Source organism: Artemia franciscana, chromosome 15 (genome assembly GCF_032884065.1).
Source record: "Artemia franciscana chromosome 15, ASM3288406v1, whole genome shotgun sequence".
Lineage (NCBI taxonomy): Eukaryota > Metazoa > Arthropoda > Branchiopoda > Anostraca > Artemiidae > Artemia > Artemia franciscana.
In genome coordinates this window covers 16,756,547-16,784,062 of record NC_088877.1, presented here as the reverse complement: position 1 = coordinate 16,784,062, position 27,516 = coordinate 16,756,547, and the positions used below count along the sequence as shown (strand labels likewise).

The 27,516-nt window shown below is 36.1% G+C and overlaps 1 protein-coding gene across 1 annotated transcript in view; it reads left to right on the top strand.

The window, feature by feature from the left end:
* Positions 1–27,516, top strand: part of LOC136036106 (dual 3',5'-cyclic-AMP and -GMP phosphodiesterase 11-like) — a 231,066-nt gene that overhangs the window by 107,705 nt on the left and 95,845 nt on the right. Inside the window, exons 4-6 of the mRNA XM_065718110.1 lie at positions 77–209; positions 13,809–14,087; positions 21,932–22,150. Coding sequence (XP_065574182.1) covers positions 77–209; positions 13,809–14,087; positions 21,932–22,150 — 631 coding nt within the window. The remainder of the gene's footprint in view (positions 1–76; positions 210–13,808; positions 14,088–21,931; positions 22,151–27,516) is intronic.

Here is a 27,516-nt window from a genome sequence, read left to right as displayed (position 1 = left end):
TTGCCTAAGGTCTTTTAATCTTTTTTTTTATATTTTTTCATTCAAGCTCTGTTTTCTATTAAAATTTCCTTTTTAGAAAAGCGACAAGATCGATGGTGGACGCCTGGCTGGTATCTCATTCCTTACCTCAATCAACAGTTTCGAACGGTGTTCCTGTTTTGAGCGAAGTCGATAACTTGAATTCAGCAAATCACCACGCACAACAGGCGGTAAGTAAGGCGGGAAAATTGAGTAAGCCAATAATACATCGTTATTTGGGGAGACGCCTGGCTGCTGTCTTATTCCTTACCTTAATTAAATAAAAAAACAAAAAAAAAACATTTTTTTTCAACTGAAAGTAAGGAGCGACTTAAAACTTAAAGCAAACAGAAATTACTCTGTGTGTGAAAGGGACTGTTCCCTCCTCAACGCCCCGCTCTTTACGCTAAAGTTTGACTCTGTCTCTCAATTCTACTTTTTAAAACAGTAAACTATAGCGTAAAGAACGGGGTGTTGAGGAGGGAACAGGCCCTTTCACACACGGAATAATTTTTGTTCGTTTTAAGTCGCTCCTTACTTTCAGTTAAAAAAACTTGTTTTTTTATATTTAATTTCTGAATGTTTTTGAATTAATGCTTTTGATTTTGGCTCTCCGAACATTAATAATTAAAACGAAATTTGCGTATTGATGTATTTTTTTGGCTAAATGGCTTTCTCTTAGTATGATCGGACGATTTTGAGAAAAAGGAGTGGGGGAGGAGGTTTAGTTGCCCTCCAATTTTTTGGTTACTTAAAAAGGCAACTAGAACTTTTAATTTTTTACGAACGTTTTTATTAGTAAAAATATACGCAACTTACGAATTAACTTACGTAACGAACTTCTATATTCTTATATTTTATTACGAATATGAGGGGGCTTGCCCCCTCGTTAATACCTCGCTCTTTACGCTAAAGCTTAAATTTTGTCCCAATTCTTTAGGAATGACCCCTGAATCACAAAGGTCGTAGAATAAATAGTTGAAATTACTAAAATTACTTTAGCGTAAAGAGCGAGGTATTTAGGAGGAGATGAATCCCTCGTACGTAGAAATTTCTGTTCGTTTTAAGTTTTAATGCTGCTCTTTACTTTCAGTTGAAAAAACTTTTTAATATTTATTTTTTCGTTATTTTTTTTCAAATAATGCTAGAAAATCTGGCGCCCCCTTCATGGAATTTCTCTTCCCCCATGAAAAATTCCTCCAAGAAAAAGATCCTCCCACCTAGCTCCCCCTCAATCCCTCCAACCAAAAAAAAATCCCCCTGAAAATGTCTGTACACTTCCCAATAACCATTACTGTATGTAAACACTGGTCAAAGTTTGTAACTCGCAGCCCCTTGCCTGGGGACTGTGGGGGAGTAAGTAATCCCCAGAGACATAGTTATTATGTGTTTCGACCATCCTAAACAAAATGGCTGTCTGAAAATTTTGATTCGCTGACTTTGGGAAAATAATTAGCGTAGGAGGGGGCCTAGGTGCCCTCCAATTTTTTGGTCACTTAAAAAGGGCACTTGGACTTTTAATTTCCGTTAGAATTAGCCCTCTTGCAACATTCTAGGACCACTGGGTCAGTACGATCACCCCTGTGGAAAAAAAACAGCAAAAAACAAACAAACAAACAAATAAACTGTTTTGTAGATTGGAGCTTGAAACTTCTACAGTATGGTTCTCTGATACGCTGAATGCGATGGTGTGATTTTCGTTAAGATTCTTTGACTTTCAGAGGGTGTTTCCCCCTATTTTCCAAAATACGGCAAATTTTCTCAGGCTCATAACTTTTGATGGGTTTGACTAAATTTGATGAAACTTATATATTTAAAATCAGCATAAAAATCCGATTCTTCTAATGTATCTTTTAGTATCGAAATTCCGTTTTTTAGAGTTTTGTTTACTATAGAGCCAGGTGGCCCCTTAGTACAGTTCGCTACCACGAACTGTTTGATCAACAGTTTCGAATGGCGTTCCTGTTTTGAGTGAAGTTGATAGCTTGAATTCAGCAAATCACCACGCACAACAGGCGGTAAGTAAGGTGGGAGAATTGTGTAAGCCAATAATACATCGCCTCGCATCAAATCACCACACACAACAGGCGGTAAGTAAGGTGGAAAAATTGAGTAAGCTAATAATGCATCGTTATTTGGAACTCGTCTGTAGAATTTTAAATTAGGGAACTTGGTGATCAAGGGTAATTTTTTTTGAGACAACGGGGGAATTGAAGGTAAATTCAAATGCGTTATTAGCCAAAATTCAATTTTGTTGTTATAGGACTTGGTGGTCCCTTTTCTCGGCTTTGTCTATTTTTACTGCCTTTGTATTTTCTTTGAAAACGAACCACTGGTTTATGAATGATTGATTCTATGGTAAATTGATTCAGTTTACAGTCAGGACCAATATGCACAACAGAAGAAAAGAAATTCCACAATATGTTCGGAATTATTTGACTAGAAAAATTAAAAACAATCATGAATCATGCCTTAGTTGCGTCTTCATTTAACCTTTTTCGTCAAAAGTATTGGGCGGATTATCAGCCTTGATAGGTTTACGATAAACGATTTTATTTGAATTTTGGATATTTTTCGTAGTTAACCCTATAAGAACATACAAATACTAAACCGAAGGTAAAGACCGTATAGACTGACAGAAATTGTCCTCTATATGGGGGAGGGGGCTCTGTTACGCATTATCTTGATAGGTCATTACCATATCTAGATAGGTCAGAAGTCTTAGAAAATTCGTTTATAGCCTTAATTTTGGTCTTTGCAAATGACATCATGTACTATGTTAGAACATCATATAATCATTTCATATGAAATCATGTAAGTATTTTCTTATATGATATCATGCATAGTCTATATAAGATTGTTGAGTTTCCAACGTATCAATTACTTACATAGCACAATGCCTGTTGGAAGGTCCAAAAACGAAAATTTGCAGTTGCAGTTACTATAAATGATGATTCTTTGGAACCAACAATAGAACTACAAACGTGCTAAGATGTGGAAATCGACAACGTACCATGACTTTTAAAATCAAAAACCTGGACTAGATAAATCGCTGGATGAAAAAGAAGTTTTATTTCCCACCATGTGAACAATTAAAAGAAACAAAGGATCGGCGATATGTCTGTCATAATGACAAAAGACAAGTCGAGGCAAAAGAAGAAGTTTTTGGCCCACCACCTGAACAATAAAAATAAAGGCACTAGTTCTAATTTAAGGTCCATTTGGGCCTCATGACATTAAGAAAAGGCTGAAATTGTCTGCGTTTAGAAGATAAGCGACAGTGAGAATCCATATTATATATATCTATATATATAAAAATAAGTTGTCTGTGTGTGGATCTGTGGATCAGGTGACGTCACCTGAAAAAACTGGATCAGGTGACAAAACTGAAAACTGAAAAAACTAAAAAAAGGCAAAAACTACAAAAAAAACTAAAAACTAATAAAAAAAATAAAAAAGCTAAAAAACTAAAAAAACTAAAAAAAGGCAAAAACTACAAAAAAAACTAAAAACTAATAAAAAAGCTAATAAACTAAAAAAACTAAAAAAAGGCAAAAACTACAAAAAAAACTAAAAACTAATAAAAAAAAATAAAAAAGCTAAAAAACTAAAAAAACTAAAAAAACTAAAAAAACTAAAAAAACTAAAAAAAGGTAAAAAACTAAAAAAAAACTAAAAAAAACTAAAAAAACTGAAAAAACTGAAAAATAAGCTATAATAAAGGTAAAAACCAATAAAAAACTAAAAAAAAACTGAAAAAACTAAAAAAAGGCAAAAACTACAAAAAAAACTAAAAACTAATAAAAAAAGTAAAAAAGCTAAAAAACTAAAAAAACTAAAAAAACTAAAAAAAGGTAAAAAACTAAAAAAAATAAAAAATAAAAAAAACTAAAAAAAAGGAAAAAACTGAAAAATAAGCTAAAATAAAGGTAAAAACCAATAAAAAACTAAAAAGAAAAAAAGGAAAAAACTAAAAAAAATTTTCATCTAAAAAACTAAAAAAAACTAAAAAAGGTAAAAACTAAAAGAACTAAAAAAGAAAAAAATAAATGACGACACTCAAAGAGAAAGCGACCAGGACAAAAGGAATGTTCGATTAGCAATTAACAAAGCACCGGGACACAGGGAGTATAAATGACGACCAGGACATAAGTAAAAAAAAAAAACTAACAAAACTAAAAAGAAGGTAAAAACTACAAAAAAACTAAAAAGAAAAAAACTAAGAAAAGGCAAAAACTACAAAAAAAACTAAAAACTAATAAAAAAGCTAAAAAACTAAAAAAACTAAAAAAAGGCAAAAACTACAAAAAAAACTAAAAACTAATAAAAAAAATAAAAAAGCTAAAAAACTAAAAAAACTAAAAAAACTAAAAAAAGGTAAAAAACTAAAAAAACTAAAAACTAAAAAAAACTAAAAAAAAGGAAAAAACTGAAAAATAAGCTAAAATAAAGGTAAAAACCAATAAAAAACTAAAAAAAAAACTGAAAAAACTAAAAAAAGGCAAAAACTACAAAAAAAAACTAAAAACTAATAAAAAAAGTAAAAAAGCTAAAAAGCTAAAAAAACTAAAAAAACTAAAAAAAGGTAAAAAACTAAAAAAAAATAAAAAATAAAAAAAACTAAAAAAAAGGAAAAAACTGAAAAATAAGCTAAAATAAAGGTAAAAACCAATAAAAAACTAAAAAGAAAAAAAGGAAAAAACTAAAAAAAATTTTCATCTAAAAACTAAAAAAAACTAAAAAAGGTAAAAACTAAAAGAACTAAAAAAGAAAAAAATAAATGACGACACTCAAAGAGAAAGCGACCAGGACAAAAGGAATGTTCGATTAGCAATCAACAAAGCACCGGGACACGGAGTATAAATGACGACCAGGACATAAGTAAAAAAAAAAACTAATAAAACTAAAAAGAAGGTAAAAACTACAAAAAAAAAGAAAAAAAAAACTAAAAACTAATAAAAAAACTAAAAAATCTAAAAATCTAAATAAACTAAAATAGAAAAAAAAGGAAAAAAATAAAGGAGAAAAACAAAACTAAAAAACGAATGTATATACAGACCGGGACACCGGGATACAAATGACGACCAAAAAAAAGGAAAAAACTGAAAAATAAGCTAAAATAAAGGTAAAAACCAATAAAAAACTAAAAAGAAAAAAGGAAAAAACTAAAAAAATTTTCATCTAAAAAACTAAAAAAAACTAAAAAAGGTAAAAACTAAAAGAACTAAAAAAGAAAAAAATAAATGACGACACTCAAAGAGAAAGCGACCAGGACAAAAGGAATGTTCGATTAGCAATCAACAAAGCACCGGGACACAGGGAGTATAAATGACGACCAGGACATAAGTAAAAAAAAAAACTAACAAAACTAAAAAGAAGGTAAAAACTACAAAAAAAAAAGAAAAAAAAACTAAAAACTAATAAAAAAACTAAAAAATCTAAAAATCTAAATAAACTAAAAAAGAAAAAAAAAGGAAAAAAATAAAGGAGAAAAACAAAACTAAACAAGAGCTAAGAGCTCATATGGCACTTGTGACGAGGTCGGAAGAGCCGAGAGCTCATATGGTACGAGGTCGGAAGAGCCAAGAGCTCATTTGGACGAGGTCGGAAGAGCCAAGAGCCAAGAGCTCATTTGGCACTTGTGAGAAGGTCAGAACCTAAAGTTAAACTTTATAGCACAAGATCCTTCTAAATATCAAATTTCATTAAGATCTGGTCACCCTTTCTTAAGTTACAAATACCTCAATTTTCAAAATTACCTCCCCCCTCCCAATTCCACCAAAGAGAGCAGATCCGGTCCAGTTATGTCAGTCACGTATCTTAGACAGGTTTCTATTCTTCCCATCCAGTTTCATCCTGATCTCACCGCTTTAAGTATTTTCTAAGATTTCCGGTCCCCCCAACTGCCCCCCCCCCAATTACGTTTGATCCGGTTGAGATTTAAAATAAGATATCAGAGTTACGAGGTCCTTCTAAATATGAAGTTTCATGAAGATCCGATCACTCCTTCGTAAGTTAAAAATACGTTATTTTTCTTATTTTTCAGAATTACCCCCCCCCCCCCCCCCGCAATTGAGCGGATCCGTTCCAATTATGTAAATTACGTATGCAAGACTTTTGCTTATTTTTCCAACCAAGTTTCATCCCAATCCTTCCAATCTAAGGGTTTCCCATCATTTTAGGTCTCCCCACCCCAAACTTCCCCCAATGTCACCAGATCCGGTCAGGATTTAAAATAAGAGCTTTGAGCCACGATATCCTTCTAAAAATCAAATTTCATGGAGATCCAATCACCCATTCGTAAGTTAAAAATACCTCATTTTTTCTAATTTTTCAGAATTAACCCCCCCCCCCAACTACCCAAAAGAGAGCGGATCCGTTCCGTTTATGTCAATCATCTATCTAGGACTTGTGTTTATTTTTCCCACCATGTTTCATCCCGATCCCTCCACTCTAAGTGTTTTCCAAGTTTTAGGTTTCCCCCTCCCAACTCCCCGCCCCCATCACCAGATCCGGTCGGGATTTAAAATAAGAGCTCTAAGACACGATATCCTTCTAAACATCAAATTTCATTGAGATCCGATCACCCGTTCGTAAGTTGAAAATACCTCATTTTTCTAATTTTTAAGACTTACTCCCCCCCTCCCAACTACCCCAAAGAGAGCAAATAAGTTCCGATTATGTCAATCATGTATCTGGGACTTGCGCTTATTTTTCCCATCAAGTTTCATCCCGATCCCTCTACTCTAAGTGTTTTCCAAGATTTTAGGTTTCCCCCCTCCAACTCCCCCCAATGTCATCAGACCAAGTCGGGATTTAAAATAAGAGCTCTGAGACACAATATCATTCCAAACATCAAATTTCATTAAGATCCAATCACCCGCTCATAAGTTAAAAATACTTCATTTTTTCTATTTTTCCGAATTAACCGGCCCCTTCTCCCCCCCGCAGATGGTCAAATCGGGAAAACGACTATTTCTAATTTAATCTGGTCCGGTCCCTGATACGCTTGCCAAATTTCATCGTCCTAGCTTACCTGGAAGTGCCTAAAGTAGCAAAACCGGGACTTTAGGTTTTCCCCCTCCAACTCCCCCCAATGTCATCAGATCCGGTCGGGATTAAAAATAAGAGCTCTAAGACACAATATCATTCCAAACATCAAATTTCATTAAGATCCAAATACCCGCTGATAAGTTAAAAATACTTCATTTTTTCTATTTTTTGCGAATTAACCGGGCCCCCACTCCCCCCCAGATGGTCAAATCGGGAAAACGACTATTTCTAATTTAATCTGGTCCGGTCCCTGATACGCTTGCCAAATTTCATCGTCCTAGCTTACCTGGAAGTGCCTAAAGTAGCAAAACCGGGACCGACAGACCGACAGACAGACCGACAGACAGACCGACAGACCGACAGACAGACCGACAGAATTGGCGACTGCTATATGTCACTTGGTTAATACCAAGTGCCATAAAAACGAATGTATATACAGACCGGGACACCGGGATACAAATGACGACCTGGACACAGGGAATATGAATGACGACCGGGACACAGGGACACAACTACAACGGGGACACCGGGGGAAACAGGGGGATGTAAATGACGACCGGGACACCGGGACAGGGAATGGTCGATTAGCAATCACCATCAACAAAGCTCAAGGGCAATCATTAGAATCATGAGGTATAGATCTGAATACAGATTGTTTTCCCATGGACCATTATATGTTGCATGTTCAAGAGTCGGTAAACCTGACAATCTATTTATATGCAAAGACAATGGGACAGCAAAGAATGTTGTATATTCGCAAGTTTTACGTAGTTAAAACCATATATATATATGTATATATATATATATATATATATATATATATATATATATATATATATATATATATATATATATATATATATATATATATATCTATATTCACAGGTGGGACACAGGGACACAACTACAATGGCTCTTAACTATTATGGCGCGTAACGACTTACGCGCGCGGGGGGGCTTAGGGGGGTCGCAAAGCGCTCCCACCAACTAGGTAATGGGGTGGCACGAAGCGCCACCCCAACAGCTAGTATATACATATATATATATATATATATATATATATATATATATATATATATATATATATATATATATATATATATATATATATATATATATATATATATATATATATATATATATATATATATATATATATATATATATATATATATATATAAGATATATATATGGTGCAGGAGGAAGCAGGCCCCTTAAATGTACCCTCAACAGGGCTCACCGGTGTGTCCACGTTCCTTGAATTACAAAACTTCTCCCAGTAATGGGCAAGATTGTATGGTGACGCAGAACACCATCGCGGGAGGATCCTCTATAGGAGGACAACTGCGGTAGAACGTAAGATCCAGATATATGGACACTGGCCTCTGCAAAGGGCTACCTCAACCCTTTTGGGGTACCTGCAAGACTGGGGAACTCTATTCCCACTTTAAGAGTGGCATCCCTCGAGGAAATTATAGCCTAGTAAACGACACAGCATTCGTACGGAAGTGTGATTAATGGATAATTCTTCTGGGCTTGGTCTGTTTTGACGGGCGTTTTTGGGCTGAAAAACCTATTCCTAGCTGATTTATCTTCTATGGGCTGCCTCTCCATAGTAGCATAATATTTATAGGCATGAATGTGTAATGAGTCGGAGGTAATAGGCTTGAGACTGTCTGTGCAGGATTTTGACTCTTGTTGATAGAAGAGCATCGCCAAGTGCTGAAAACCTTGTTGTGACCAAGATGGGACCAGGATTGCACGAAGCCTCCATTCCTACTGGAGGTCCCAGGGACTTCTTGCTGCTCCGTTCTAAGCCGGCTTAAGTGCTTCGGTGTAGACCTGAGAAGATATGTGATCCCCGTCCTGCACTGGTATCCGGGATCATTGCTTTTCCCGAAGCAAAAATAATTTCAATGATTTAAAGAACATCAAAATTGGAACTTGGAATGTTACGACGTTTAAAATGACTGTAGTATCAACATTTTGACTGACGAATTCAGACGTTTCTTACTGGATTTATTTGGAGTTTCAGACTCTCATATCCCTGGGGTTGGAAGCATGAAATCAGGTGATATAGAATTTGTTTACGCAGTCAGGAGGAATGGAGTACATAGACAGGGAGTAGGGCTCTTAATGAATAAAGGAGCTGTTAATTCTTGTTTAGGCTGGGAAGGTATTAATAATAGAATACTAATTGCTCATTTTATGACTAAAAAGTTCAGGGTATCAGTCATAGTAGTATTTGCCCCTATAGAACTGACTGACCGAGATATCAGTGACTGACATGAATTTTACTTACAGTTACAGGAGCAAATAGACAGGGTCCCATGTAGAAATATGGTGTTTTTATCAGGATATTTTAACGCTCAGGTCGGTACAAATTGGGAATGATGGTATCCTAGTCTTTGTAAATTTGGTGTAGGAAAAGAAAACGGTAATGGCTACAGGCTTTTGCAATTTTGTATGTATAACAATTTAGTTATAGCCAATGCAGTGTTTGGTCATAAAATGGCCCATAAGTTAACACGGGATCCACGTGATGGTAGGACAGCAAACCTTATTGATTGTGTTATAGTAAACCGCAGACTGACAGGATCAATACAAGGTACTAGAGTATGTAGGAGTGCTGTTATTGATGTTAAACGTGGATATTATCATCTAGTTGTGTCTACAGTTGATTTAAAACTGAATTTTTCGGAATTTAAGTACCTCCCGGGAAGTTATGATGTTGGTAGACTTTAGGATGAGAATTTGAGAGAAATTTTCCAGGAAAACTTTGAATGCTAAACTTGAGAGTCTAAAATTGACAATGTGGAAGATGGTTGGAATAATTTTAGAAAAAACAATTTGTGAAGTTGCTGATGATGTCTTAGGCAAGAAAGTTAGGACTGCAGCTGGGAATATTTGTGAAAAATTTTTCAGTTTAATTGAGAGCAGAAGGGGCTTGTACAAGAATTATCTGAGTGATTGGTCATATGAAAACAAAAGGAATGTAAAGAAAGCGGAGAAAGCATTAAAATATGAACTTAGAAGGTGTGAATTGGAGGCCATTGACGATAAAATTGCCGAGGATTTGGAAGATGAAGCTAGACAGCATAATATTAAAATATTGTACTGACATGCTAATAAATTGAGAGGGAGTAGTCAATCCGGACTTGTCCCAGTTAAAGACAGGAACGGGGCCACAATTAGTCATTAGGAAAGAGTTAAAGACAGATGGGTAGAGCATTTTTAGAATGTGCTAAACCGGGATAGAGTTGCAGAAAAGATATAGAGGAAAATGAAAAAGTTTGTAATACCTTGGATTTGAAGGAAGATTTGTTTTGTGAGAAAGAATTAGTGACAGTACTAAAACGATTAAAAAATAATAAGACTCCAGATGCTGATAGTGTGGTAAATGAGTTTCTTGAATATGGTGGCTCTGAGGTTAAAAATAATTTACTGAAGATTACGAATATAATTTGAAAAAGGGGAAGTACCTAACGATTTTTGGAAAACCTTAATTGAACCACTGTATAAGAAGGTTGATAAGAGTGAGTATGGTAATTATCAAGACATTTATCTGGTCTCCGTAGGTAGCAAATTTCTAGGCTGAGACTTGAAAGACAATACTTTCTAGACTGAGAGATTCTGTTGACAAAGTTTGAAGAGAAGAACAGTGCGGTTTTACGATAGGTAGAGCATGTGTCGACCAAATTTTCACTCTTAGGTTAATAGTTGAGAAGCACTAATGGTAGGAATAAATGAAGATGAAAAGGTGACGCTGGGTAACGAAAAGCTTGATCAGTTGAACAGCTTCACTTACCTTGGTAGTATTATTAGTAAAGACAGCTGGAGCAGTGAAAATGATAAAAGTAGAATAGCCAAGGCTCAGGGTATTTTTCCAAAGTTAAAAAGTTTGGAAGAATAAGAAGTTGTCACCTAAAAAGTTGTCAAAATGTACTTTAAAACTTCGGAGAAAAGGTAAAGAATACGGCACTAGACTTTACAGTCCCTACCGGCGGTGCTAATCTCCGTTACATGCTCCTTCTGCCAGGAAGTACAATGGCGGTTAGTCATCCTCTACTTTCGCACACCGTTCCGGCTTACCTTCTCCAGGTTTCTCCAGATACCTATTTAGAGCTGGATCGAACTGGCTGAGCTTATGGAGTCCCGCCACTGACCCCTGTTCCAAACCAAATAGCCTACGACACCAGGACTCGAATCCCTGTCCTCACAGAGACTTAGTAAGAGATCATATGTCAATCCACAGCTTTTTGAATTATGTTTTCCTGTCTCAGATAACTTTCAAAAAAGTAAAGTTCTTCTTATAGTGCATGCTCCAAGATTTTGAGTGTTTAGGTGAGAATTTTGGCTTTATTGACTATGCACCTATTCCCTGTGGTGAAAAAAAAAACCAAATTTGTTTGGCAAGCATATGATTTTACCTAGAATCTGGAGGAAAATTTCACCATCTTTCAGTCAATTGCGCACAGCAATTCGACATATTTTTGACTGAAAAAAAAGTGATGGCTTAGCTTCAACGAGTTCTTTCGTTTAGAAAATTTAGACCTTCTACATTATTGCTTGTCTTTGTTGACGTTGTGCAATAAATTAAATGAAGTTTTAGTTCTTTCTGGGCACCGCAAACTGCTTGGTGAAAGCTTAAGGATAAAAGTTATGAGCTTTATGGACAACTAAATGGATTTTATCGACATCGCGTGTGACCTATTGTCGTCAGACTAACTTAAATAGGAACTGAAAGAAAATAGGAGAAAATATTATCATACCTTTCACAGCGTTAGCCAAGAATTTAAGCAGGAAGTTATTTCCGGAAGTGGGAAGAGATTAAAAGAAAGTAGGAAAATAATAGTGATCTAGTGGGAAGAGCAAAGGCCCCTCCTCATTACATGTCTAGACTGAGTCCTTTGACATCTTTGTAAATTGTACGTTTTATCTTAAGATTTAACATGAGTCATACAATTCATAGAAGAACTGACTACCTTTATTCATAAAGCGAATTAGATTCTAAAAATAGCCGGTTAACACAGTCGTGCTTACACGCAAATACAAATATTTTGTGCCACTGTTCATAATTCGAATAGTCAATTGATCAGCTTATTAAATACACAGAAGAAAAGCAAAAGGTTACAGCATAGGCCCGGTAAGCTTCCATGGCTTAGACAAGGGATCTAGGATCTACAATACACCTGTTTGCCAGCCAACAGCTATCGATCCGAAGAGATCCGATCCGAAGAGGCACGTTCCAACTAAGCAGTATAGCTTAACAAAACTTTCAAAAAAATTTCCGGTTTTGGTTGGCGTTGACGTGATGATCAACACGAATGTTTCTGATCTGTCTGACATGTGGCAAAATCTGGTGAGCATGAAAGGTGAATCTGCGCAGCTTATTGAATGTGAAGACGATCAGTGCCATATTGGTTTTAAAATAAGGTTTTAATCTCCTTTAATTGTTCTGCCCGGAATTGGTTTTAAGCTGGAGACACCTTTTGAGTCTCCTTTTCACTTGACATATAACTTAACACACAATGACAAACAAGAGCCAAGAGCTCATATGGCACTTTTGACGAGGCAAGGAGGGCTAAGAGCCAAGAGCTCATATGCTATGAGCTCTAACTAAATTCTAAGAATCAATAGGTTGATTTAAAAGGAAAATTAGAGGCTTAATGCCCTGTCAGGGCAGAGTCACGATGTTCTTCTAAATATCAAAATTCATTAAGATCTGATCACCCACTCCTAAGTTATAAATGCCTAATTTTTTCACTCCCTTTAGCCCCCCAGATGGTCGAATCTGGGAAAACGACTTTATCAAGTCAATTTGTGCAGCTCCCTGACACGCCTACCATATTCCACCGTCCTAGCACGTCCGGAATCACCAAACTCGCCAAATCACTGAACCCCTCCCCCCAACTCCCCCAAAGAGAGCGAATCTGGTACGGTTACTTTAATCACGTATCAATGACATTTGCTCATTCTATCCACCAAGCTTCATCCTGTTTCCTCCACTACAAGTGTTTTCCTAGATTTCCCCCCTCCAATCCCCCCAATGTCACAGGATCTGGTCGGAATTTAAAATTAGAGCTTTAAAGCACAAGATCCTTCTAAATGTCAAATTTCATTAAGATCTGGTCACTCTTTCGTAAGTTACAAATACCTCATTTTTCCAAATCCCCCCCCCCCCCCCAACTCCACCAAAGAGAGCAGATCCGGTCCGGTTATGTCAGTCACGTATCTTAGACAGGTTTTTATTCTTCCCATCCAGTTTCATCCTGATCTCTCCGCTTTAAGTATTTTCTAAGATTTCCGGCACTTGGTTAATACCAAGTGCCATAAAAACTTAGAACACGATCTTCCACTGAAAAATTCGAATAGGAAACCGAAAAAAAAACAGAAATGACAAGAATCTTTTCTCGCATAAACTAATCAGTCATTAAAGATAGCTAATATTAGCTTCTCATCTAATTCCGTTTTTGTTCCTTTTCGTCGTGCTCGGTCGATCGTTTTTTTTTTGTGGAAAATATTCGTTTGAACACAAAAGAAGTCGACACAAAAATGTGATGCCTGCCTGAGTTTTACTGTGTGTCGTATTTCTTTTGTGTTAGGAATTGCTTATGTGACCGTAGAATTAGTGTCTTCACGTCATTTTGCATGACCATCCCCATCTACTATAAGCTCTAAAAAGAAATAATGAAGTATTATTTATTAAAAATATGCTAATGAATATTTTTTTTCAGTCTCGTGGTGGCTCTGGCGCAACAACGCCAGTTCGAAAAATTTCAGCTCAAGAATTTGAGAAAGGTGGTCTCCTGAAACCCTTTGTGACAACTATTGATGGTAGCCCAACATTTATAACTTTTGGACATCCGCCAGACTATATGTCTACATCAGCAAGGCACCATCGAAAGTCAAGAACTGAACTGAAACAACTTGACGAAAGGGAATTGATATTTGAACTAGTGAAAGACATTTGTAATGACCTTGATATCCGAAGTTTGTGTCATAAAATCCTGCAGGTAAGATGCTTCTTACAGCCACAGCTCTTATTGTTAAAAACTATAAATAAAGTGGATAAAATAGCACTTTCCATATCCCTACTATATATATGCTTGTTACTCTACAATATTTATTGGCCTCTTTGCTATTAGAAATAAGATGACAATGAAGGGACCATGCCTTCCCATCCTTCCAAACCAACAGCGATTCCAAACCTGTCTATCCTCTCCTTTGAAACAATAGGAATTCAAAACCCGTCTATCCTCTCCTTCCAAACCAATAGCGATTCTAAGCCTGTAACTGGGTATTGCTTCAATGCTTGGATGAATAAGAACGATAAGTTGGTTCATGTCTCACATTCCTAAGAGCAGAGCCGTACCCAGGAGTTTTGTCCGGGGGGGGGGGGAGGGGCTTATAAAAAATTTCTTCCCGTGGTCCAACGGTCAACCGTGGAGACTGTCATTCCATCCTTTGCGAACGAGGACGCGTCCACTAGCCATACTTTTGTATTTTAATTTTTTTTTTTTTTTTATGGTATCGCATTAACAAACCAAGCATTTAAGTATTTATTTACATAATATATCTACCGAGCCGACCAAGAGTTTTTGTCAAGTAAACTAACTACCTACAAAACGAAATCTAAACGACGATTTTTCTTCCCTGCAAAAACGTCTATGACTTTTCCTTGGCAGATATCAATGTCTCAATGGATGTCGCGCAGGGCTAAACCACTTAGTCTTTCTTGTCCCGTTGTATTGCTTAGCTAGATTTTTAACCATCTAAGTTTAGAGAAGCTTCTTTCCGAAGTGGCAGTGCGGACAGGTGACGTTGCAAGGAGATTCAATAGAAGAGAATATTTGGTAAAAAGGTGGAGTCATATTTGGGAAGAGAAAATACAGCACAAGAAGGCCTTCCAGTGATAATACGTTTTTTCACATTTGCTGCGCCAAAGCTCAACCTTTTGCTTCAAGCAGTTTGTCTTGGTAAAAATATTGCCATATGACTCAAGCAAAGCTCCAACTTCAATGGTTTTGGGATCAACTGATGTAATCCACGAAGGGACAAGGATGCTGAGATGAGACAACAGATTTTGGTGGAGTTCAAAGCGTTATTTCAGCTCCAATATGAATTGGCCTGGAAAAGGAATAAACAGTGAGGTTCTATGGTGAGATGATCATGATCATTAAGATGAGATTTCCTTTCACCTCTTGTTCTTGGGTGAGTCATCTCAAGCCCTAAAATAGTTGAAAAACACTGACTTTTGTCGAAAAGAGGGGTGAAGATAGTGACAGAATCTTTTAGCATTGTCATTGTTCTAGAAAGAACACTTTTTAAGTGTCTACAAGCGGAAGCCAAGTCCCAGTCAACCCACTGAAGAGTCTTGCGCAAACTCAGCATTAAGCAAAAATGTTCCTTTACGACATAGAGACACATAACGAACTGTGACTGGTTCATGACGTCTAACATTTGCGACGCTTTCGGCGACATTTCTGCGTTGCTGTTCTCCACAAGAGCTTCAAGAGAACGCGGAATTGGCTGGTAGAACTCAAGAAAACGCATAACTGAATCATGGCGCTCGACCCATTTTGTTTCACAGAGTCCGGCTAGGTTCTGTTTTCGCGAATCTGGCAATAGTTCGTTGATCTTCTCTTTCAGATTTTGGGCTCTGAATGGCGAAGCAATGTAGAAATTGCAGATTTGTGATATGGTTCCAAAGAAATTCTTAAAAGCTGGAATAGAGCAGACAGATGGAATGATAAGGTTAAGACTATGTGCGCTACAATAGACGTAAAGTTCCTTTGGATACTGTTGGCGTATAATGGCCTGAACGCCCCTTTGTTGGCCAGTCATCGCTACTGCGCCATCATACCGCTGGTAAACCATCTGGTTTAGGTCAAGCCCAATGCTTTCCAAAAAGTGCAGAATTGCCGAAGTGAGACCTTGTCCAGATAAATCCGTAACTGGGACAAAACCAAGAAAATCCTCGTGAAGATTTCCAGCAGAGGTGTAGCGGACGCAAACACATAGCTGCTCCATGTTGGAAACGTCCGCCGCTTCGTCAGCAAGCACCGAAAAGCAAGGAATTGCGTTTACTTTTTCGACAATAGACTGCTGAAGAATTTCTCCACAAGTGGCAATCAGACCATTCTGAACCTTTGGTGAAACATGCGTGGCATTTTTTTCTACGGAAAGAAGATGTTTCACCAGACTCTCGTTGCCAACCTTTGCTCTTAATTGCAAAAGAGCTCGGAAATTGCCATCATTTTGAGATGGTTCTGGATCCGTGTGTGAAATGGGACCGGAATTGTTCGTACTCCAAAGGGCAAGCTGTTGCCTTCCACAAAATATTACTGTTTCAACAATCAGTCTCAGTTTCTGACGATTTTCCTGAACCGGCGCTGGCTTTGCTGTGTCTGTCTGGTTAATGATGTTATCCTGCCTTTTCTCCGCAACAGAAATAAAGTTGTCTGCGGTTAAAGTATATTTTTTGTGAAACTGCGTTAGTCGGTGACTTGTGTAGCATTGAATTGCATCCTTCCAGTTCCTGAAAGGTTTGCTGACAAGGTTATCTAAGTGCTGGTGGCTGCCTTTGCCAGCTGTTTCGGACGAAAATAGAAGACAGAATCGACGAGAAGCACCGTTCTCAGATGGTGAATAGGACAACCAGCCGAAACGAATCAGCCAACCCAAATGAAACTTCAACTTTCTTTTCCTAGATACTGGAAAAGTATATGCAGTATCTGGAGTCCAAGGACTCTTTAGCAGACGAAGTTTGTACGCCGTGTTGAGTGACGAAGATCTGTGTACAAACCGCCTGATGTCGTTTGGAGCCAACTAAGAGTGGGTAATAGTGTTCTGCGAAGTGACTGTATCGAGTGGATTGGAATGTGAATCAAGTTTTCCGTCTTCAGGTATATTCTGAGCATCAACAACCGCTTCCATGTTATTTAAGCCCACAGGGCCTGATGAACAATCACCACACGATTCGCCAACGCCAATATTAGAAATAACTAACCTTGTTCGCTTGGGTGCAAAAAACGATACTATATAACATTTCCTTTTCATTTTTCGAATCGCTCTTCACTTAACAAAGTCGGAAACTAAACTGACAAAACAAATTGTCTTGTTTTATTTTATGTTTCCTGTTTCACAATTACAAGCTCCCCAATGTAGGACCTACTGACTGCAATAGATTAGTGATCATCAAGGTTACTGTTAAGCTCACCTGCAAGCTCACCTGCTTAATTTCACGTATGTTCTGTATTTTTGCCCAATACAAATTAAGAGCGTTCAGATATAACAGGTATCGTCTATATTTTACGGATGGGAAGATCAAGGCTGCCAAAGATTGAGCTGTTTGGCCTTACATCTTTATCGAGGAAATGTAGGTTGTCCCTAAATTGGTTGGGAAACTTCATAAGCAAGGATTTAAAGAAAATTGGAAATTTTCCTTTAAAGCAAAGAGCAAAGCTTTGAATAGACCAAGGTGGAGGAGGATCGTGTGCAGGTTTTTTAAACTGAGGCAGCGTTTGTGCTGTAGTGAGCTGTTCGTAGTAGTTGTAGTAGTGCTATTCCCCTTCAGCTATCCGATGAACAACTCGCACTTCGTAGAATTTCTAATTTTCAGGCAAAATGGATCCACCCCTGGCTTAAACACTTCTACAGTTCTTGATTGCGTATTTTTCAATGTTGTATTTTAAATTTCTCTCCGTTTTTCTTCTCTTTTTTTTCTTTTTTTTTCATTGTACTCCGTTTTGTTCCATGTGAAAAATACGGGTAATAAATATTTTACTTACTTACTTACTTACTTACTGTTGGTGCATAAACTAAAAAGAAGTAATTGTCAATTAGAGTGTCCCAAACTAAAATGTTTGCAAAACTTGTGAAGTTTTGGAGGTTTTGAGGGTCCAGGGTCCGATAATTGAATTTGATCTTGAAATTAATTTTGATTGAATTTTGATAGGACAACTTATCCGGGTGGCATTATTAATAGATATGGTGGATGCAGTTAGGACGTTAAAAGAAGAATAGCCAAGGTACAGCGAGGTTTTCAACAGTTAAAGAAAAGTCTGAAAGAAGACAAAAACAAGTCTTCGAACTAAGGTTAGGATAGCAAAGCCATGGTAGTGACAGTGGTCTTAAATGCTAGCGCTTCGGAAAGTTGAGGAACAATATGCTAGATATTTTCTGGTGAAATTATTCAAGAAAACTTATAGGTATTCATTTGACTGATTATATTTAGTAATAAGCTCTATGAAAAATGCGGGGTGATCCCAATTTCTAGGGTTATAACGAAACAAAGCTGAGGATGTTTAAGTCAAGTTTTACGGATATAGGATGATAGATTGCCGAAAATTGTACTTTTCTTCGCCATCCATCTGGGATGATACAAAATGAAGGGGGATGATCTGTCCCTCTTGAATGGGTCATCACTGAATGGGGTAGGAAAAGGTTATAACAAAGGATTTATAGGAATTTGGAGCTGTACGAGAGGGAATAAAGTGCAAGAGCAGCGTGCTTGGCCTCAGAAAGCTTGGAGTTGCAGTGAGTAGTTAGTTTTAGTTGAAACGGTTTTAGCTTGACGGACTGCAGAAAAAAAAATTGTTTCTCTTAAAAAATATTCAAAGTTTGCAAGAGCGGCAAGTAGAGATGTTTTTGGAGTCTAAACACATGAGTTATATTCGTGGCTGAAGGTGTTGAAAAGCGAAATTAAAGCCCATCAGTGCTTGCATCAAAATATATTTGTCGTTCTAAATTTCGAAGTAAATTTTTAATATCTAGTCAATCCATATATCCTAAGAGCCGTCCTAGCTGAATGGTTAGCGCATTTGACTTGAGATCCCCTTTTCTCAGAAGACAGGGGTTGGAGGCCTGGTGTTGCTAGTTTTTTGGTTTGAAGGGGGGTCACTGGCGTGACTCTGAACTAACTGGCGTGAGTCGCAGTCGACCGAATTCTAAATGGGTACCTGGAGAAATTTGGGGAAGGTAAACAGGAAGGGTGTACGAAAGCACAGGATAGCTGGCACCAACCCCCCATTGCGCTTCCTGGATTTAGGGACTGTAAAATCTAATGCCGTTTTCTTTACCTTTTTACCTTACCTTTCTCTCAATTTCTGATATTCTTATTACCTATTTTGTTACTGACTTTTATTTCATTAAATTGTAACTATGAGATCATTCGTTCTGAATATTGAGGCCAGAAGATTGGACAAGATAAGCGGATTGCTACTAGATGCGCAACTTTGGTGAAAATCCAACATATTTTCCGAAATTTCTGCTTGAATTATTTTTGATTCTAGAGCTCTAGACTGTAGTGTGAAATTCTGACTTGTAATTGAATATCAGCGCTCCTTAGATACAAACTTCGATGAAAATTTAACTCTGTTCATGAAATATATTCTAAATGTGTTTTGGTTTTGAAATTTTATATTCAAGTATCAGCTACAGATTCGTAATAAACATCCCCAGAGGCCCGTAATATTATAATTTTGATGAAATTAAACACCAATCTTAGAATAAGTACCTGGTTTGTCGTGGTTTAGGACAGTCCTACTCTGATCTTAAGGATTAACATTGGATTCTTGACGACTTCCTAAATTATCCCTGAATGATTATGACTAGAAAGAGGTGCACAATGTTCTTTTTGCTATGTTAGGGAGAAGGGGCCCCAATTTCTCTTTTTTGTATTCTTTTTTGAGCGATGCTAAACCTATCCATAATTTACGGAAAATTTAACGAAATAAAAATTATTTTTTATGGATTATATTCTAAATTTACGGTCTTATTTATTGTTATTTTATGTTTTCTTTGGAAGATTTATAGTTTCTTTTTTATGTGTCCAAGAATAGTAGTATTAACTTAGTATCAGAAAACTTCCAAGAACGCGTGTCGTTGTTCATAAAATGCAATGAATTGTTTTTCTTCGAAATATAATTTCGCAGGTGTTACTCTGTATTCTAAATTGTGTTGTTATATCCTGAAGTGCATTGAATTCAGGGAAAATAAATGTGTTAAATTTGAAAGGTTTTTCGTACATTAGTTTTTAGTAGTTTTTTTATTTCTTTGTGTCAGTAGAATAACAGTGAAGTTAATTCATTTTAGCTTTTCAAATCTTTTATGAAATTACTTTAGCTCATATATCCGAAGAGTAAAAGAGCCGAACGAAAGCACCTGCATGCCTCAACTTCACATCCATAATTTGCTTAATTTCAACGACTAAAATTGAATGAACTGAAATAACATGTAAGGCCGTTTTTATTTTCAATAAATTTTCCATCATGATTCTGGACAAGATTCAATCTTTTATGAGGTTATGACAAAACTTCTGCTTTCCAGCAATGGATCCATTCCCTAGACCTAGAAATTAATCGGTATTTCGGATGTTAATCCCATTCACGCTTCAAATTAAGATATGCTTATGTTAAGGCTACTACTTATCAGAGGTACGTAGTCTTGTGCACCAGCAGCAGCAGTACTGGCCCCCAGCGAATATATATATATATATATATATATATATATATATATATATATATATATGGAATGGGAGACAGCGTTTTCCATTTCATAACTTATCTCATAACATGGCTTTTTATCCTTCTGGTAGAAATGATACGATGAGGTCACTTGTCATATACCGAGTCAAAAATGTCCACTGAGGCGCTAAACGGGAGTACGACCCAGGAAACGGATTCTAAATAAAAAGAAGATCTTTTTGGATTTCATTTCATTATTATAATTGCTCTCCTCGAGTTTTTGATGTGAAAGTCCTTCCATTTTTTGTTGTTGCATTAACAACTACTACATCTATTTAAATTTGTTTAAACTTTTAAAGAATCTTCAAGCTCTAAAATTTTTTCTAGAATTGGGAAGAGATCTTTCTTTGAGACTGTCGTAGCACACCAGACATTTAGTCAGGCGGGTGATAAACGTTTCCATGAAAAGTGTATCGTTCATAGCATTTGTCTTCCAATCGATTGGAAAGTAGGTTTATATTTGCATTGTACCTTTTTTTTCAACTTGGGCTTTCTGTTTTTTTTTTTGGATGGGGCTGTATTTTATTTCTTGGAAAATAGAAGACTATTTTCCGGTAATGTTGGTCCAGGTTGTGACAGGTCTCTGCTTATTGCGGAAATTTGCATAACATAAATATTATATTCATATGCATACCTACATAAAAGAGGAAGGGGGGGGGGGTCAAACCTATTAAAAATATCTCACATCTAATCAGATTTTGAAAATGGATACTAGTTTAAAACTCATAGAAGAAGTGTATAATGCACAATAGTTGAATGTTTTTATTTAAACATTTGTTTTATTATTTAAGAAAACAGGATGGGGACACCTAATGCTTAAAGTAAAACGTTAAAATATTTGGGGGTACTTAAGTTTATGTGTTTACCGAACAGCTGACATTTCAAGTTTACTGACTGATGTGAAAGTGTTAGCAAAACTGTTTAAAAATCGGGATAAAATCGTTGTATTTTATACCACAATTGTACGGATTCGGTTCCGTCTTCCCAACTTTTTTAAATAAAACAAATTTTGCTTTGTTATTTTATTCTAACCAGCTATTTAAATATTTTGTTTTAGAATGTCAGTATTTTAACTGGTGCCGATCGTTGTTCCCTTTTTTGTAAATATTTTTTTAATAGAGCTTTTTTTTAACAGAGTAAACTTTTGCTTTGTTAATTAATTTTAAGCAGCTATTTTAATATTTTGTTTTAGAATGTTAGTATTTTAACTGGTGCCGGTCGTTGTTCCCTTTTTTTTTTTTAAATATTTTGTAAACAGACGTTTTTTTTAAATAGAGCAAATTTTGCTTTGTTATTTGATTTTAACCAGCTATTTTAATATTTTGTTTTAGAATGTCAGTATTTTAACTGGTGCCGATCGATGTTCCCTTTTCTTGGTTCAAGGAGAAGGAGCAAGTCGATGTTTAGTGTCGAAATTATTTGATGTTTGTCCTCATTCAACGCTTCAGGAAGTAGAGAAAAAGGAAGAAATCAAAATTTCCTGGGGCTCGGGAATTGTTGGGTATGTAGCAGAAAGTGGAGAAGCTGTAAACATTCCAGATGCTTACAAGGTAATTTGTTCAAGGTTTAAAAAATGTATTATAGACGCATAGAGGCTATAGTTAATTATTGGATGTTGAACAGTGTGGAACTGATTATGGAATAATCACGTGAGATCTACGTGTGTGAATTATTTATCTATTTGTACAACATGAATGTGTTCGGATAACGAGTATGTTATGAAACAGGAATTGGAAGTACTGATAGAGTACTGATACCGATGTTACCACAATATCTTCTTTTTTAAACCTTGAAAGTGATTTTTGTTTTTTTGGAGAATATTCAGTGGAAAATTGATCTTTTCATCCTGGGTTCATTTCAAATTTGCTTTTCTTGACTTTTGAGCGAGAAAAAAAGAGATTTCAGTAAAATCTTAACTAAACATCCAAAACTATATGTATCTTTTCTTGTATATATGTATAATTGTAACTTTTACAAATTTATTGCTTTTTGCAAGGCTTTGAAATAAAAAAATTTAATTAAAAACCTATGTTTTATTCCAGATCGATTTTCAAACGATTCTGGGACATTGAACCTACCTGAATCTTTACCCCAAATACTTTCTGGCCAGTCTAAACGGAGTCCCTGAATATAGCTCCTGACTAACCATGCTTTTATTTTAAATTATATAAAATACGAATTCATTTTCATGTGTTTGCATCAATTCATTTTACTCAAGCATAATGAACGGTGGCAGTGGGCCTTTGTGACTCATTTTATTTAGACCGTCATAATATGCACATGGAATTTTGAAAGCCAATAGATTTGATCCCACCCTGAAATTATTGATTTTCCGATCAGGATTTCACACCTATTGGCCTTGGTCAACGTATAGTTTTGGAGTACGGTAAACTAGGTCTCTAAAATGTTCAACGACTTATATGTGTTAATTTTTTGTTCAAACTGCGCTCGTATTCTGTGCTGCAATATCCTTTGGTATATACTTAAGAAACTAAACTTAGCATCCCGGAGGAAAATGCCTTGATATTGCAGAGCTACTACAACTATTACTACTACTAACAACTCACCGCAGCCCTAAGCCGCCTGAGGCCAACATAGCTGCTACGCACGCTACCCTTCCATCACAATCTATTCGAAGCCTTCCTCTTTATACCCTCCCAGGAAGTTCCCATTTCCCTTAAATCTTTGTTTATGACATCTTTTCGCCCCAACAAAGAACGATCTGCTTTCCCTTTAGCCATAGATGGTTGGCCGAAAAGGACTTTCTCTGGCAATTTGTCACTTTTTAATCTGCAGAACGTGCCCTAGCCATCTCAACCTTTCTCTCATTATAGCCCTAAAGAACGGGATTCAATCACACTTTTTGTACAGCCTACTATTGCAGAGCATATGGGACTTTTTTTCCATAGACCATGTACCACACTTGAATAAAGGTCCGATCTTTTTCATTTAATATATGTGGATCAATCCTTAGTTAACCAACGTTTATGCTGATAATATTTCATGCTTTATTCATAAATAAACAGTGGTTCATAATCTATTACTTCTTAACCTTTGAGGGAGAAACAGGGCTCGTGACGAAAAAAAATATTAATTGCCATGAAACAAAAGCAATATGAAGATACTGACAAAGGTCAAGATTCTCTTTGCTTCTTCTGGCGGAAAATTTCTGGAAGATTTTAAGTAGGATTCTAATAAAACCACAACGCTGATGAAAATAGCTAAAGAAAAGGGTCAAAAGGCTTGAAATTTCTCTTACATTCCTTCAGACTCTTTTAGTTCTTCTCCTAAGAAGATATTTTGCGAAGACAACCTAGTAAAGGGGAAACGCATTTGGTCAACATAAAGTTTAACATACTAAATAGATGCCCAAAGTTATAACTTTAGGGAAGTGAAAAGTAACTGTCTTTCTGTTTTTTGAGTGTGTCATGACACCCTAATCTTCAACTCTTTTGCAATTTCATGTATTTCCTAAAAACTGTCGCAGGGGCTGAAGGTTATTTTAAGTAAACTTTACCCCTTATTTTCTTGCCTTTTGCATTATGTTTCCTATTTTTTCTTACATTAATTTTGTTCCAAAAGTAATAGTAAATTTCAGATAGGAATGACAAATATAAATTTAAAAATTTTTAAATATTAATTTAATCTCATCGTAGAACAAAGCCGCCTGAAGCCAACACAGGTGCGCATGCTCATTCTCCATCCAACTTAGTCCTCAGATACTCTTTGATCCCTCCCATGAAGTATCTATTTCCTTTCTAAGGATTTATTCCTACCCCACTTGAGGACTTCGTACTTTCCGTTGGGCCCCAGATGGATTGCCAAAAAGTCTAATTCTTTCTAAATAAACATCCTTCACCCTTAAAACCTTACCAAATCACCTGAGCTTTTCTTTCATTATTGCCCCAAAAAGAAGACTTAAACTATATATTTTATGCAGATTACTGCTTGATAAACAACAATTCAAACGATTACCTTTAGTATCCGTATTACATAATACTACCAGAAAACATCTTTATTAGTTTTTCAAAATTCCCATGTTTCAGAGCCATACTTGGCCTTTGTCTTTACCGTGGCTTCAGGTATCCTAATATGGCATTCTCAAACAACTAGGTACTCTTTTAAATACTGAAGATTATATTCCTAACTATCAGTCATTATTCTTCATGTTCATCATTTTTCTAAAACTCATTTTTTCATCCATATTGTCAGCACCCGAAGCCTTTAATTATTTTTCAATCCTCTAAATACCGTCTCTCATTCGTTATTTCTAGATAGATCGTTATTCACTTGTCAGTTATCAATAATTTTTAAATTATTTTCGGTATTATTTACTACAACTATCACACTATCACAGTTAAGAACATTCTCAAAATGTTCTGACTATCTATCTGTAACGTCCCCTTTATCACTAAGCCCCGTTATCGAAACCCTTTTCCTATCTCTAACTGGGACTATTCCAAAAAGACTACTTTCTCTTAATTTTTTAAATGTCCAAACGATATACTACTATGGATAAATGATAACCAAACTGTATCTTTAAGATCTTTAGAACCACATCTGAGCCTCCGTACCACATCTTTACTCATGCTTTAATCCCTTCTCTGTTTTCGTGCTTTTCATCTTTTTCTTGTTAGGATGGAAATTTACGCTAATATTCCTTGTTCCTTTTCTATCTTTTCTCCACAAGGCATCTGCTACAGCTTCATAAACCATTTTTCTAAATCATTCCATTCATTTTCTACTTTCTCAAATTCTAAAATCTCGAATATCTGTTTCCAACTATTCTCAGACCATTTTTTTCAAGCTCTCATCCGGGAGTTAGAATCATAACTACTTTAGGAGTACCCTTCCTGAATTTCAGTTTGAATTTGATTTTGTGTACGACTAGATTGTCTTTAGAACCGTGCGAGTACCATGTTGGGCGAAATTCGATGACAAAACAACAGGGATATTGGTTCTAAGTAAGACTATTGTTCCAAAAGAATTATAAAGGTCCATTGCTATTTTTGTTTTTCTTTCCTCTATCAAATCAGTCTAAGTTAGGATGCCTCCGATTCCTATTCGTACTGGCCCCTGCATTAATAAAAATACCATACTCCTCCCTGTAATCTTGTTTTTTTGTCCCCGCATCAGTGTGTAAAATGCATCTGAGTCACTATTGTCTCTGTTTGTCGATTCTGAAAAACATATACTAACCTTGACTACCATGACCTTTTCTCATGAAGTGTGTAAGCGCAATTTATTGTGAACACCATCCCACCCTAAACGAAACCTTGAAACATCCTGACTTATCATTAATCTTCTTCCCTACCATGGACGAACCCAGCGATAAATTTCAAGGGGAGATGGATAAATTGGCTGAGGGATGGTATTACAGATTAAAAAGAATAAAAAAAAAATTAGAATATAAGGTACATTATTTATTGAGACAACATTGTAAATATGCAATTATAAAATAAAATCAAGCTACCTTTTCGTTGTGGGCTAGTTTATATAATAAGTCTTCTATATCGACTGGAACATCTCTGCGTATGGACAAGACCAATCCATTAGGCCGTTCCTGACCTGAAGCATTCCTGGTATAAGATTTCATTCTTCTAATTGTAGACAGAGAACGCTTGCATGTAGCTGTAGTGACTGGAATCATTGTACCAGTCTTTAAAAATCAATTTAGAATGGGGAAAACATTCTTATCACATTCTTTTAAGCATGTTATGAAATATTTTGGTGCCACATTTCCTGACTGTATCCACAATCTCCTCCATAAAGCTAACTCAGCTTGCAGGCTTCCCCTATGGCTGTCTACAGCAAGATACAAAAAATTGGTTAGATTATCCAATATCTCTTTTGTTTTTTCTTCGTCGAGGGAAATACAGTGGTGAGGAAATATGTATCTCAGTGACTCCAGCAATTTTCTGTGACTAAGGAATGTCTTATGCAGCTACTACAGAAAGTAGTCCATAAATGGGATAAACACCGAAAGTCGGTGATACTTTTCAGGATCCCCTTGCTCTATTCCGTAATTATCCCTCTACATTTGTTTTGGAACTCGTGTGGGCACTCTAATTCGGATTTCACCATCTTGATACAGCTCAGTTACCTTTAAAAAAAGTGGATGAAACATAGCTTCACTTCTTTCTTTCATATCTCTAACTTCGCTCATAAGATTTTCAGCGCGTTTGAGAAAGTATACGAGATCTGTAGTTTCTGATTGCTAACATGTTGGCAAATTTTGCAATAGACTAACAACTTTACTTACAGTAGCCAAAGCTGCAGGTAGCTGGAATAAAACTGCATATCTCAATAGCAGATACCAAAGAATAAACTCTGCTTGAAGATTCAGAATCTGAACTAGGATGTTTTTGAATTTCCCCCATAGCCTTACGGAAAATAATGAACAGCTATTTAAACAAAACGACCACTTTTAAGTGCTCCCCCCGTCTAGTTTCGCAAAATTTGTTCAATCTTGTTCTTTTTGTCCCTGTGATAAGATTACTTTTTTGAACAGTTTTGCGAAAATTGCAATACATTTAGGTGAAATTCTAAAGAAATTAATTACTTCTTTGAAAGTTCTTAGACAATTTCTTATAACAGGTATGTTGTACAAATAACACTGGGCTAAGTTCAAGGAGTGACTTGCACAGTGAACATAGACTCCATGGGGAAAACATTCACGGACCATAGCAGCACGACCTTGAAACTAGCCACTCATAGATGAAGCTCTATCATAACATCACCCCCTTATGTATTTTAAAATGATTTCCATTTCACCTAAGGTTTGTATCAACCAACTAAGGTCTGCTATCAACCAACTATTTCCATTTCAAAAAATCTATAATTGCTGATTTCCATTTTGACATGATGGACGATTATTTAAACAACAGGGGTGTAGAGTTTTATATAAACACTGAAA